The sequence below is a fragment of the Perognathus longimembris genome, chromosome 7 (assembly GCF_023159225.1).
Source record: "Perognathus longimembris pacificus isolate PPM17 chromosome 7, ASM2315922v1, whole genome shotgun sequence".
Lineage (NCBI taxonomy): Eukaryota > Metazoa > Chordata > Mammalia > Rodentia > Heteromyidae > Perognathus > Perognathus longimembris.
The window spans coordinates 36517590-36532537 of record NC_063167.1 but is presented as its reverse complement, the minus strand read 5'-3'; the positions used below and the strand labels follow the sequence as shown (position 1 = coordinate 36532537).

At 49.3% G+C, this 14948-nt stretch overlaps 1 protein-coding gene across 1 annotated transcript in view; it reads right to left on the bottom strand.

The window, feature by feature from the left end:
• Window positions 1-14948, bottom strand: part of Mroh7 (maestro heat like repeat family member 7) — a 35100-nt gene that overhangs the window by 11810 nt on the left and 8342 nt on the right. Inside the window, exons 6-15 of the mRNA XM_048351395.1 lie at window positions 13228-13323; window positions 12649-12753; window positions 12369-12504; window positions 8779-8891; window positions 8187-8363; window positions 7628-7782; window positions 4674-4812; window positions 4273-4466; window positions 2262-2399; window positions 1532-1646 (exon numbers count right to left, since the gene is read on the bottom strand). Coding sequence (XP_048207352.1) covers window positions 1532-1646; window positions 2262-2399; window positions 4273-4466; window positions 4674-4812; window positions 7628-7782; window positions 8187-8363; window positions 8779-8891; window positions 12369-12504; window positions 12649-12753; window positions 13228-13323 — 1368 coding nt within the window. The remainder of the gene's footprint in view (window positions 1-1531; window positions 1647-2261; window positions 2400-4272; window positions 4467-4673; window positions 4813-7627; window positions 7783-8186; window positions 8364-8778; window positions 8892-12368; window positions 12505-12648; window positions 12754-13227; window positions 13324-14948) is intronic.

Below are 14948 nucleotides of genomic sequence, written 5' to 3'. Positions count from 1 at the left end.
GAAAAGACACAAGAAGGGTCTAGAATGTCCATGCTGCTACCTGTTGAGGTCCAGCTTGAAAAAAACAAAAAACATTGCCTCCTCTAGGATGCCTTCCCTTTCTTCCCTCCGTGCAAGCAGTGAGCTAGCTTCCTGCCTGTAAACCCTACTGGACAGAGTCTGGTGACATCTGGGTCTACTGCATGACAAGTGTCGGGTGAAAAAGACAGGTGAGTGGTGGTGAAGAGAGCTTTACAAAATGTGTCATGCATGCAATGAGGTGTGGTGCAGCCATTAGCAGGAAGAAAATTCCTTCCACCTGCTGCCACTGGGTAAACCTCCAAGATGCTATAAGAGAGCATATGTGCAGGACAGGGACAGTGAGCTCATAGAATGAAGAACAGAAGCTCCTGGTGGGGAGGAGATGAGGGATGAGGGATGAGGGATCCATGGGTGCCATGTTTCAGCAGGGGAAGATAAAAATAGTCTTGATGTCTGATGGCTTAATGACTTGCACGTACTTAAGGCCACTGGATTAGCACTTAAAAATGGTATTCTGGCACCTCTTGTGTTACGTGTATCTCACCACAATAAGCTAAAGGAGAGAGACGTGTGTACGTGTGTGTGTGTGTGTGTGTGTGTGTGTGTGTGTGTGTGTGTGTGTGTGTTAGAGCCCAAATCTTTTGGTCTGCATCCTGAATCTACTGCTTGGGCCTTGGGAACATACAGAAAGCTGTGCCTTGGCTTCCTCCTCTGAAATGGGCCATGAACTAGCCTCTGTGTTTCTAGAGGTAACTAGCTAAGAATGGGGTGCTCAGTACACATTAGTCAATCTCCCCCTCTGGGCCAGTCCCTCCCACTTCCTCCTGACTCCCGGGCATCTGCTCCCAGCATCTCCCAACAACACTCACTTGCCTTTGAGGTCACTTCCTGCTGGAAGCCCTGCCTAAAGCCCCACCCTCACTGCCCAGCTTAGTTACGCAATGCCATGCTCATGTTAAAATGGGGACCTCTGGTGCCCTTGCCACACCAAGAACATTTTGCTGTGTCCTTTTTCTTATTTTTTTTTTCTTTCTTTTTTTTTTTTTTGCCAGTCCTGGGGCTTGAACTCAGGGCCTGAGCACTGTCCCTGAGCCTTTTTGCTCAAGGCTAGCACTCTACCACTTGAGCCACAGCGCCACTTCCAGCCTTTTCTGTTTATGTGGTACTGAGGAATCAAACCCAGGGCTTTGTGTATGCTAGGCAAGCACTCTACCGCTAAGCCACATTCCCCGCCACACACCAAGAACATTTTGAAGCCAAAGTGAACTCAAGTTCATATTTGCATCTCTGGTGTCTGGCCCACAAGAGTGCCTAGCAATAGTTGGTGATCACATGGGTAGGGCACTGGGGAAAATGGATTGGAGAGCAGAGGAGGAGGGGGAGGGGATAAGGGAGGGAGAAAGGCTTGTAGAGCACAATTCCCACAAGAGAAGCAACCTCCAATGTGATCTGAGTCTGGGATGAGCTCTACATCCCACCACCACACCCCCAGGCCTGGCCTGCTCAGTACCTCCACGAAGAAGGCGGTGGCTGTGATCTTGTGCTTCTCGTCCCCTCGCTCCAGGAGTGGGATGAGCAGGTAGAGGATGCGGCACAACTCCTGGCAGGAGTACTGCACCATGGCCCTGGTATGTGTCAGGGAAACAGTTCCTCAGGCCCTCCCATTCCCTGAGGAACTGCTGGGTAAGGGCTGGCTGTAACAGTCAGGGTCACCAAGATTCTGTGTTCCAGCTGTTCCACCTCAGAGACATCCCAGAGGCCATCAGATTTAATTTATTTTTGTGCCTGTAATGGGACTTGAACTCAGAGCTTGGGCTCTGTTCCTTAGCCTTTTCACCCAAGGCTGGCACTCTACCATTTGAGCCACAGCTCCATTTCTAACTTTTTGGTGGTTAATTAGAGATAAGAGTCTCATGGGGACTTTTCTGCCTGAGCTGGCTTCAAACCTCAGTCCTCAAATCTCAGCCTCCTAAGAAGCTAGGATTATAGGCATGAACTAGAGGCTATAAGGTTTGTTTCTTCGTACAGCTGGGGAAACTGAGACTGGAGTGCTAAGGTGACTTTCCTAAGGGCACAGGGAAATCATTAGGACAGATCAGATGAAGAGCTAGGCTGCACAGGGCCATGTGGGAGGCAGGGATGGGAAGGAGGGAACATGGAGTCTTGCTCAGATGCCAGCCTCAGTCTGTCTAAGGATCTGAAGTTTCTGCCCATTCGGCCCTATGCCAGCCCCACCTCACCTTGCCAGCAGTGACACTGCCCGATGGTGGTTTTCTGCCTGCCCCATGAGCTCCCAGCCTCCCTGGTCCTCCAGAAATGTGGCCTCGTAAGAGCAGCCCATCTTCAGCAGCAGGGTCTTCACCACCCTCACCACCCAGCTGCCAAGACAAGGGGGTGAGGCATTAGGTCCACCCTGACCCTAGCAGGCTAAACTTCTCTGCACTCGCCTCTCACCACTGGCCTCCTTCCACCAGCCTCTCCCACTATCTGCAGCCATCTAGCTCTATAATCTTCTCCCCACTATATTAATACTGTTTTTCACTGGATCCACAAATGTGGCTCATTACAAATATGTAGCTTACTGAACAAAAGAGGAAACAAGCAACACTACCCTCCTTGAGAAGACAGCTTTAACCATACCTTTTCTCCTGAGCCTCCCTCCCTGGAGGAGGAGGCCAGGCCAAGCTTCTCCAGCCTCCCTGGTCTTCCTTGTCCCACCCCATGACTGCCCATCAAGCCTGGGATGATGGCTTGCAGAACAGTCCCCTCTGTTCACTTGGGCACCCAGTCTCCTGCTCAAGGGTCCTTTCCTGCCTCAGGACCCTTCAGGAGTGATTCCCACCTAATCACATAGCAGAAGCCCCTGGGGAGCTCTCCCACCTGGGAACTGAGCAGGCTGGGTGAAGGAAGGCTTTAGGGGCCCTTGAAGCTCTAATGAGCTCCTGGGGGTAACAGTCACCTATGGTGTAGTAGTCACACACACTGTCCTGTAGGCCAAGTCCTCCTCATGGAGGCTGTGCCCTTTATCACTCAGAAGCAGAAAGCCTTCTTCTTTGTGATCCTCCTACTGCTGATAGGAATGCTGCTGCACCTTTTCCTTCTCTTCTCCTCTGTTTCCCCAGAAGCTGCAGCAATCTGAGGCAAGGGCGACCCCTTTGAAGCAGCCCCGATTTGTGTGAGGGGAATCAGAATGGAGAGCAAACAGATGGCAGGTGTGTGGCTAGTGCTGGGTATGATCTTGTTTGGTACTTACAACACACCTGTAGGGCAGGAACCCCTCACCATTTCACAGACAAGGAAACCAGCCACAAGAGGTTAAATTGGTTTTCCCAAAGAACAAAGCATGAGGTGATCATTTGCATCTAAGACCTTCTGACTCCAAGCCCAGCTGCACAGCTGCATTCCCAGTTCTCTATACCCACTAAGCATAACATAGCAGGAGCCATAGAAGAAAGAAATGATGAGTGTGGCTGGGTAAAAATAATAATAAATTTCTGAATGAAGGTTAAGTGCCAAACCAGCATATAACTACAGCCTTCCTTCCTTCCTTCCTTCCTTCCTTCCTTCCTTCCTTCTTTCCTTCCTTCCTTCCTTCCTTCCTTCCTTCCTTCCTTCCTTCCTTCCTTCCTTTGCCAGTTGTGGGGCTTGAACTCAGGGCCTCGGCACTGTCCCCAAGCTCTTTTGCTCAAGGCTAGTACTCTACCACTTTAAGCCATAGCATGACTTTTAGTTTTCTGGTGGCTAATAGGAGATGAGTCTCAGAGATTTTCCTGCTCAGGCTGGATTTGAACTATGATCCTCAGATCTGAACCTCCTGAGTGCTAGGATTGTAGACATGAGCCATGCACTGGCACCTGGCTGACTTATTATTTTTTTTTAATATACAAAGAGCCAAACAAGAGTGCAAAGCCTTGATTTCAAGTTCCAGTAGCAGTAACATACACAAGTAAATAAGATAAACTGATAGGGAGTAGAATAATACTGATGCAAATAATACTTCTGGGAAGGAGGAAGAAAATGAAGTGCTGAACTCCTAGGAGAGGCTGATTCCTTCTGTACTAAGTCCAGTGGATGGATGCACAGAATAAATATTCAAAAGTAGCTGTTAAACAGTCAATAAGGTAACTCTAATAATATTCAAGTAAGCTTCTGTTTTCTCCCCCAGTTCCAGAGCTAATTTGCCTGGTTTTATTGCCCTAGAGGCTTTTGAGGGGCTCTGGCTGGGAGGCCTGCCCCACTGCCAGAACATACCGAACAGGTACAAAGGGGAGATTCTGTGAGTCGTTCTCAGTGTCCTTGCGAGGAGGAGGGATGCGGCCAGGCAGGTTGAGGCCAATGTGGTAGTGGACTTGAATGAGCAGGGCCAGGAGCAGCTGGGGGTAGATGCGCCGCACACGGCCCACGCAGCTGTTGACAGACAGGAGCTCACATAGGCCGCTGGCTGCCTAGGGGAGGAGGGTGGGAGGGGAGGCAGTGGTGTGACCTGGTCCATCCATCTTCCCAGCCCAGATGGCTGAGGCCTGACCTCCTGTGCTTTGCTTTGATCCAGCCTGAAAAAGTTTGGGTTCCATGCCCAACCCTTAGTGGAGGCAGGTGGGGCCCTGGAAGCAGGTGAGCCCAGCAAGAGGAGGGCTTCCAGGCCTGGTCCTCACCGCCAGGGGTACAATGGAGGCTCGGCCCTTCTTGGTGACAGGCTTCTCCTTCAGGCTGGTCAGGAGCAGATCTAGCAGGTCCCGGACATCACAGCTGGGCTTACGCAGTATTAACTGCCTCCACATCTCTGCTCCATTGCTGAGGATGCAGAGAGCATGGTCAGGGGTACTCAGGACCCCCTATTGCTAAGTAGCTTCGAGGCTAGGGGCAGGAAGGTAGAATGCCAATGAAATGGCATCCATGGGCATACCCACAAGAAATAGTCCAGAAAACATTCCCAATGGGGCAGGAGGCTAACAATGATTAAAAACATGATTTCCCCAAATCATGGATGAGGTTCTTTATTTATATACAATTTATTCATTCAGCAAATACTGAGCATGGGCTGGTTACCAGGCCTAGGCAAATCTCTGGGAATCAAGACTGAACAAAAATTTGAGACATTCAAAGTCATTGAAGTCTCACAAAACTCCCTAAGTGGGTGGTGCTATTCCCATTTTATAGTTACAGTATGGAGGCTCAGAGTGGTGAAACTGCTAGTGGCTCACTCCTACAATCCTAGGTACTAGGGAGGCTGAGATTTGATTTATTTGTTTTGTTTTTGTTGCCAGTCCTGGTGCATGGACTCAGGTCCTGAGCATTGTCCCTGGCTTCTTTTTGCTCAAGGCTAGCACTCTACCACTTGAGCCACAGCGCTACTTCCGGCTTTTTTCTATATAGGTAGTGCTGAGGAATCAAACCTAGGGCTCCATGTATATGAGGCAAGCACTTTACCACTGGCCATATTCCCAGCCTGGGAGGCTGAGATTTTGAAAATGCTGGCTCAAAGCCAGTCCAGCTGACAAGTCTGAGAGACTCTTATTTCCAATTAACCACTAAAAAGCTGGAAGTGGAGCTGTGGCTCCAGTGGTAGAGTGCTAGCTTTAGCCAAAAACTAAGGGACAATCAAAGTCCTGAGTTGAAGCTCCAGTACCAGTGCGCGCCTGCGCGCGCGCGTGCACACACACACACACACGCACACTATGAAATACTGTGGTTTAGAGGGCTGCAGAGGCAGGATGAGACATCTTGGAAGCCTATCTCATTCCTCCATGCCAGGGAGTTGAGGCAGTGAGCACTTTGGGGTTGGATCTGACCCTATCCTTAACACTAGAGAGTACCACCCCACCTCAGCTCCTTGATAGGCTGCTCCCCCAGGCAAGAAAGGTAGCCAGCAGCAAGTGGCACATTCCATCCAGCCTTCAGGCACTTCTGCCTCACTATAGAAGGGAACTGACAAGGTACTAAAGGGTTAACCAAACCCTTTGCCAGTCTGCATTAGCATTTGAACTTTCCATTCACTTTCTAGCTCTGTTCCCCTGGAAACCTGATAAAGATAGTATGTCAACTATGTTGCTAGGCAACATTGCTCTTGGTAAAAATGGCCATCTAAATGACCCTTTAGTACATTGCATCTGGACTAGGAGGAACTATTAGTTAGCTGTAAGAACAGATGGGGACCACGGATTTCCTTCTCTCACACCTGAGCTTTATTTGGAGAGCTCAAAGGCCAGCTCCCAGACCATACCTGAGGCCGGAGTGAGAAGAATGAGGCATCCTGGGTGCAAAGGGCAAGGGGGCCTTCACTCTTAAGGTCACACAAGTGCAGGCTACAGGCTGGCATCATCAACGTGCTCTCTGCCCTGTCCTTTGATGTCAATGGTGGCTATAGGGGGTTGATGAGTCTGTTTAGTGGGCCCGAAAAGAATCCCCAAGTGGACAGTGCAGACCAAAATGGCTAAATTCTCCTAGGGAGGGGATAGGATAGGTATGGCTGGGCCCTCCCCATGTTCCCTGACAACCACCCCTCTCCTCTGAATAACGCTTTCACATTTACTCAAAATCAGCCATTCCAAGATGTAGATCAGCTACTGCCTATATATGTTATGTGCATGTGAATGCATGCATGCATGTGAGTGTGTGTGTGTGCACGAGTGTGCGCATGCTTGCCTGTACGCACGCAGGTAATGGAGCTTCAATTCAGGGCCTGAACACTGACCCTTAGCTTTCTTATTCAGTGCTAGCTAGCCCTTTACTACTGAGCCACGGCCCCATTTCCAACATTTTGGTGGTTAGTTGGAGATAGAGTCACACAGAGAGTCTTGCCCAGACTAATTTTGAACCTTGATCCTCAGATCTGTGTCTCCTGAGTAGCCAAGATTACAGGCATAAGCCACCAGTGCCCAGCTTTCCTTCCTCTTTCTTCCTTCCTTCCTTTTTTTTTTTTTTTTTTTTTTTTGGTCAGTCCTGAAGCTTGAACTCTGGGTCTGGGTGCTGTCCCTGAGCTCTTCAGCTCAAGGCTAGCTCTCTACCATTTAAGCCACAGCGCCACTTCTGGTTTTCTGGCGGTTAATTGGAGATAAGAATCTCACAGACTTTTCTGCCTGGGCTGGCTTTGAAACTTGATCCTCAGATCTCAGCCTTCTGGGTAACTAGGATTACAGGCATGAGCCACTGGTGCCTGGCTTGCTTACTTGCTTGCTTGCTTCTCTGTGATATTAGTTTTTGAACTCCAGGCTTTATGCTTGCTAGGCAGGTGCTCTACCACTGGAATCATGCCTCCAGCCCTCACTTTTATTTTAATTATTCAAAGGAGGGGGAGGGCTGTGAGGTTGAGGTTAGCCAGGCAGGTCACTATCTGACCACTGTACCCTCTTGCCTTCCCCCAGTCTCTGCTTCCTCAACCATATATTGGAACTTTTGGGGGGAGCTAAAGAAAATGCTGTTGCTCAGCACTGACCCAGCATGGCTCCAGAAGTGCTTAATAGTTGCTTAAATTACCACACACTACAGCAAAAGGATCATGGAGGAGCAAGGGGCTTCTCTGGGCAGAAGGGGAAGGGGCTCCCAGCCTGGGCCGGGTCTGCTTCAACCCTGTGAGGTATAGAAGCTGTGAGACCCCTTCACTTAATACCTGTCCAGTGGGAGGGGACACATAAGCAGAGCCACCACAACCTCGGTCATGAAGGAGCTGGCCAGGAGGGACACAGGCAGCAGGGCCACCTCACGGGCCCGTGGCTCCTGGATGTGGCTCAGCTGGGTATAGATGCCCTGCATGATTTCTGGGATCTGGATGCAGCAGGAGAGGCACAAGAAAAGCCCATTGTAGAAACAAGAGAGGCATAGGAGAGCAGAAAGTTGAGAGAAAGAAAGGGGATATTATGTAATCGTAACCCTTCTATACATCACCTTTATAGTAACAAACATTTTTTTAAAAAAGAAGGGGAATGACACAAGTTAGAGAGACAGAGAGGACTGAACAGAGAGAGGAGATGGAAGCACAGTACAGGAGGAAGGTAGGGGCACAGAGGCACCTACTGCTTCCCCGGGGTGAGCCAGTGCCCTTCATGCCCTTCCCCTCCACCCTAACTCTAAGTGTCTTATACCCTCCATGCCACCCAGCTCAAGCAGTATGCCCAATCGATGAGCAAGTCCCCAGGCGGAGGGAGTCCACAGGCCCTGGGAGGCCTTACCACCTCTAGCACCCTGTGGCGGTACCACTCCAGCACCGAGCTCAGTGTGACTTCCGACGCCAGCTGCATCATCTCTCCAGAGTCCTTCCCCCCAGTCTCTGAACCACCCTTCAGGCCTTCGAGGGCAGCCAGCAGTAGGTCCTTTACCTGCTGGGGCCCCAGGAAATCTCCAAACTCCTGAAACAAAGGCACAGAGGTCCTGACACTGATGAGCAGATCTGGACCCACAAAGAGAGGCACAAATACCTCCTGACTGGCACGTGGCAAGCCACACATTCTGCCAATCAGTGAAGGTTAGAGCCTTAGGGGGGTGGGCAGTGGGAGTGGTGTGCTACAGAAAGAGAGGCAGCGCCTGGTTGTAGGCTGTGCCTGTAGTCCTAGCTTCTCAGGAAGCAGAGGCAAGTGGACCACTTGAGCCCAAGAGTTTAAGACCAGCCTGGGCAACATAGTGAGCTTCCATCTTGAATAAAAGAAAAAAATATAGGGGAACATGGTCCCTGAACCCAGAAATGCATGGGGCAAAGTCATGGGCCACAAGCTGGGGCACAGGGGAGGGGAGAAGGGCACAGGGCTGGTGGGCATTGTCAGTCACCGCAATGACACGGAGAATGTTCTGGCACGGGCTGACAGGGTTGTAGGGCCCTAGGAAGCGCCTGTTGCTCTCATACAGTTCCTTCTTGTTGGTCTCTTCCTTGTCTCTGGATCCTGCAGAAAAGAGCTGTTTGGTGTTTCATTAAACACAGATTCAGAAGTACTCAAATCCTATATTGCAGCCATCCATTGGCAGCTCATGCCTGTCATCCTAGCTACTCAGATGGCCGAAATCTGAGGATCAAGATTTGAAGCCAGCCTGGGAAAGCAAATCCATGAGACACTTATCTCTTACTAAACTGGAAGTGGAGCTGTGGCTCAAGTAGTAGTGTTATTCCTGATTGAAAAATCTAAGGGGGGGAGAGGGGCTGGGCCTAGTGGCAAGAGTGCTTGCTTCGTATACATGAAGCCCTGGGTTCAATTCCCCAGCACCACATATATAGAAAATGGCCAGAAGTGGCGCTGTGGCTCAAGTGGCAGAGTGTTAGCCTTGAGCAAAAAAAGAAGCCAGGGACAGTGCTCAGGCCCTGAGTCTGAGGCCCAGGACTGGCAAAAAGAAAAAAGAAAAATCTAAGGGACAGTGTTCAGGCCCTGAGTTCAAGCCCCAATACCAGCACCAAGAAAATCCCACATAGCTAGCTACATTAATATACCCAAGGATCTACTCTCAGGACAAGAAACAATACCATTAGCATCCAGATGCCCCTCTCATGCCCTTCCCCGATGGGAGGCAACAACTGCTTGGGATCTTCTTACTCATCACTACATGGGTGGGATTCATGCCCCCTGCAGCATATAGCACATTCCACTGTTCACTCTCAGTGCTATCCTTCTGGAAATGAGCCAGTCCCCCATCTGGCCCTTTCCCCACCGAATCCCTTCCCAGTCAGCTGAGTTCTTAGAGAAAAGCAGGGAGGAGGGTGGATTGTAAAGTGGTCAAAGTGGTACTCCTGACAGTCCCATGGTGTAAGCACATGTGTACACATCTGTCTACTTTGGATGCTCATCTGGACTGGTCTCAGCTCTGTGCACATTCTCCACCTGTCTGCTGGTGAATGTAGCTACCTATCTGCTAGCTGTATGCCCAAGACTAAAATGTCTTAGTCACAGATAAGTGATTCAACTTCCGGAGATACTGCTGAATGCTGGAGATATGGCTTAAGTGATACAGCATCTGCCTAACAAGCACAGGGCCCTGAGTTCAAACCCCATTACCCCCCCCCCCACACACACGCATACACACAGATACTGTTGGGCTGTTTTTCACTAGGGGTGGGGATAAGTCACCAGACCTGTTCTCTCTAGCAGTGTATAAGAGTTCTGTTTTTCCAGAATTCACCACTATATGGTTTATCTATTTCATTTGGCCATTCTGGTGGCAAATGTATATACTTATTTTTTCTCTCTGCAATGCTAGGGCTGGTATCCAGGGCCTAGCACATGCTAGGCAAGTGGTCTACTACTGAATTCCATTCTAAGACCAGTAATATGCTTTTTCAGTTTGGTTTGTTTTCTGTTTATTCAGACTCATTATATAACCCAAGATGGCTTAAAATTTGCAATCTTCAGCTCCTGCTTCCTGAGTACTGAGATTTTAGCCTGCACCACTACACCTGGCTGGGAAATACTTTCTTTTTGTCAGTCTTTGGGCTTGAACTCAGGGCCTGGGTGCTGTCCCTGAGCCTCATTGTGCGCAAGGCTAGCATACTACCACTTGAGCCACAATACCACTTTGGCTTTTTCTGAGTAGTTTGTTGGAGATAAGAAACTCATGGGCTTTCCTGCACAGGCTGGCTTTGAACTGCGATCCTCAGATCTCAGCCTCTTGAGTAGCTAGGATTATAGGTGTGAGCCACCGATGCCTGGTGTGAGCAATGCTTTTAAAAATTGTAACCTCCTTAACTCTGTGGGCAATCGCAATCTGCTCTTGTTCTTTTTTCCCCCCTTAGTTTTTATTATCATCTAACTTTACTGTATCATTATTTATTTTTGGCCATTGTCTGTTTCCTAGCAACAAGAAGTTAAACCCACTGAGGAGGTATTATTCAATGAATATGTTTTTCACTGTTGGGTCCCCAAAGCCTAAAATAGTACCTGGCAGAATGGCTCCATATTTTCTGTTGAAAGAAACATGTTTCAGGCACAGCCCCAGAACCCTGTGATCAGGCCTAGCTCCTCATCAAGGTAAGATATGGACACAAGAAAGAACCCCTGAGGCCGAATGATGACCCAGACCACCTGTGCTCTTGGTAAAGGAAGAGATCAACCTCTCCGGTCAGGTAGAGCCAGACCCAAGTCCTCACTTTACTGCTGTCTCCACAAATGTGGCTGGATAACCCAGCTGTTTGAGAACCTAGTAGTGTCAATTTGGCCTAAGGCTCCCAGTTAGAACCCAGTATACCTAGTAATATTTTAAATTCAGACAAAGCAATGAAGGTGTCTTAATATATTTGAGACACAGTGCACTAAAATTGTTTATCTGAAATTCAAATGTAGCTGAATGTCCTATATTTTTAGCTAAATCTGGCAACCTTAATTTAGCCAATGCTATTCCTAGGCCTAGGGGTGATCATTAATGTGACTAAGCCTTCGTTTGTCATTTAGGTAGCATGAATAGCTTCTGGTCAGTAGGAGAAATCTAATCTTTGCCCCAAATGCTGGAGATCAAGAAGAACAGGGGCACCATACAGACTGCAAAAGGTTGGAGGGATGAAAAAACCAAATGCATGGACATGGGCTGAGCTGGTCTCTTTATGTGCACTGAAAAGAAGAGCCCATCTCATTTAATATTTCAAAACCTTGTGAATTACATCCTAGCCCCCCCCCACCTTTTTTTTTTTTTTTTTTTTACAGATTAGGAAGTCTAGGTGAGGCAAAGTACTTGCTGAGCTTATACAGTGGGGACAGGTCAAGGCCTGGTCTTGTAGCAGGCCCCTCTGCCACTGATTCCAGGGGAGATTGAACAACAGGGTTGTTGGCAGAGTTGGGACTATGAAGAAAGAAAAGAGCCAATACTGTACACCCGTGGGTGCCTGTCTTGGCACACACTGTTGTCAGTGGCTCCCTGAAGCCAGATCTCAAGATATTTCTCTCACCTGTGGGCTCGAGCCACAGATTCTAATAAAAGATCTGTTCTTGGTTTCTTTAATAGATATTCACTGATGTATGAAACTGTAACCCCTCTGTATATCACTTTGACAATAAATAAGTAATTATTTTTAAAAATAGATATTCACTGAGTGCCTATGTGTGTCACATCCAGGGATAGACACTGGGAACTCAGTGATGATGGAGACAACCCTGTCCTCCCTTCATGGGGAAGATGGACAAGGGAACAAGATATGAAGGCCAGAATGCATGAACAGGTGTGTGGGCATAGTAACTTGACAGTCACAGATAAAGGATGAGGGAAAGTTTAAATACAGGGACTGTGGCCATGCGAATAAGTTTGTTTGTATCTCCGCTTCTGTAGGGACGAGGATTTCCTACCAATTTCTAGTCCTCATCTGACCTGTGATGCCTGCTGACCACCTGGTCCATCCCCCTTCCCCGCCCCCCCACCCCCAGCCGCATGGCTGCTGGAGGGCTTACGTTTCTGGAGCTCCAGGATAGTGTAGAGGATAGTGATGCCGTCCAGCGCCTCCCGGCCAATCTCCTCATCAGGATCCCCAATGCGGAGGAGAAGCCTCCCCAGCAGCAGACCCAGAGTGGGGAAGCCCGAGGACATCTGTGTGTGTCAATCCCAGGATATTGTGTCCAAGGGGAACAGAGCTAGTGAGCCTGACAGTTGGCCCTGACCCTCAGACCTGGGAAGACCGCCCCCCCCCTCCCGCCCCTGTCCCGGGGTGTCATCCTTCCCAGGGACACTCACAAAGAAAGGCAGTGTCAGAAGTGTGTGGTTCAGCACAGAGACATTGCTGTTCACAGCCCGAGCCCGTTCGTGGGCCTTCCCAGAGTTCATCCAGGGCCCCAGAGGCTGCAGGGACAAAGGAGAGACACAGCAAGCGTGGCATGACAGCCCCTGCTTCCAGGCGCACAGGCCAGCCTCACTAATCTGCAGGGAGCTGCCACAGGGGGCATGAAGGCAGTTTGCCACTGCCTTTCTTCTCTTGTCCAGGCTCAGGAGAGATAATAGGGCTCAGGGACTGGAGGGAGGGAGGAGGCCATTGAGGAAAGATGAAAGGTGAAGGAGAGTCATGGGGGCAGAAAGTTAAGGACAAGTGAAGAGAAAGCATATGGGACAATAGCAGTAACCGCATGGCGCAACCATGTATGGGGGCAGGGCAGAGGAAGAGTGAAGGGGACAGGAGCCCGGAACCGGTCCTATAAGAGGAAAGGGAGGCAGATGCCGGAATGGGATCCTGAAGTTAAATCATTCCTGGGTCTGGCCTCCCACTGCTCTGAGGCAGCATTCCCTTCCCTCTGCCCTTCCTCCCCCCTCTCCCTGCACCTCCAAGATGCTCTTCAGCCCAGAAGGGGTGGGGTCTTCAATAAAGAGGGCAATGAGCAGTGTCTGCAGGGCATCCAGAGTCTGATGGTAGAGTATCTGTGGATGGGCGGAAGACAGAACTGTTAGGACTCCAGGAACAATTGCCAGTCCTCCAAGCACCCCTGGCATAGGCCAGAAGGGGGCGCTTACAGCCATAAAGAGATGCTCTCTGCCCCCCACCTCTGAGTATCACATGCTGTCTGTTATTAAGTAAATTACTTCCCCTCTGTGGGTCAAGAGTTTCCCCATTAACAAATTGGTGATTGGTGACCCTGGGCTTCCTAGGGATAGTGGAAGCAGAAACCCAGCATTTACTACATCTGCTATGGACCAGAGAGTGAAAGGCCATTTACTTATGACCATGTCACTTTGCCCTCCAATTGTTTTTCACATTTTACAAATCCAGAGACAATGCCAAGATCACACAACAAAAGGAACTTCCAAGTTGTAAAGAATGGGAGTATGAACCAGTGGCTTTGATTGTAAATATTTGGGAGGTGGAGAGCTGAGGATTGTAGTTCAAAGCCAGCATGGGCAGGAAAATCTGTGGGACTGTTTATCTCCAATTAACCACCAAAAAGTGGAGCTGTGGTTAGGTGGTAGAGCACCAGCAAAGGAAGAAAGAAAGTGAGAAAGCAAAGAAAGAAAGAACAAAAGGAAGAAACAAAGAAAGGAAGGAAGGAAGGTGAGAAAGAAAGAAAGAAGGAAAGAAAGAAAGAAAGAAAGAAAGAAAGAAAGAAAGAAAGAAAGAAAGAAAGAGAGAGAGAGAGAAAGAAAGGAAGGAAGGAAGGAAGGAAGGAAGGAAGGAAGGAAGGAAGGAAGGAAGGAAGGAAGGAAGGAAGGAAGAAAGGCTCAACATTGCTCTGATTCTTCCTTGAATTGTTACTTGTAAACCCAAATGGTTTCTCCAAGTTACCCTTAAGGGAGCCAGCCCTTAAGTTCCTGCCTGAGTTTCACAACCACAGTCCTGCAATTGCTGACAGATACACAAGGCTAGGCAGTGGGTTTGAGCGGCTCTGGGAAGATTGTCTCTTCCTTGCCTTCTTTCTTCCTGCTGCATCCCCAAGTCTATCTCCCAGGCTGTCTCTGGCCAGGACTCCACACCACAACCACTAAGCAAACCTCATTGCCTCCTCCTTCCCACCCACTGCAGCCGATTGCTGGGCAACACTTCCCTCTGCCGGCCTGGCTTTAAACTACAAGAGAGCTGTCTGCTCTTTCTACTCAAGCAAGGAATCTTGCCTTTCCTTTGGATTTTCTCTCAGGGCACCAATCCTAGAACCCAGAGGCCAGAGGTCTGCGTAGTATGACCCCAGTCACTCTCCATCTTACTTCCCTGAACTCTTATTTATCCTCCTGGGCTCTGGCCACACTTCTTGCCGTGTGTGTGTGTGTGTGTGTGTGTGTGTGTGTGTGTGTGTCTGTGTGTGTGTGTGTGTGTGTGTGTGTGTCCTGGGGCTTGAACTCCAGGCCTAGGTGCTAGCCCTAAGCCTTTTTTGCTCTTTTTTGCCAACCTTTTGTGGCTCTACCACTTGAGCCACAGTTCCACTTCAGCTTTTTACTGGTCAGTTGGAGATAAGAATCTCCTAAGTGGGGTGCTGGTGGCTCATGCCTGCAATACTAGCTACTCAGGAGGCTAAGATCTGAGGATTGCAGTTCAAAGCCCGCCTGGGCAGGATAGT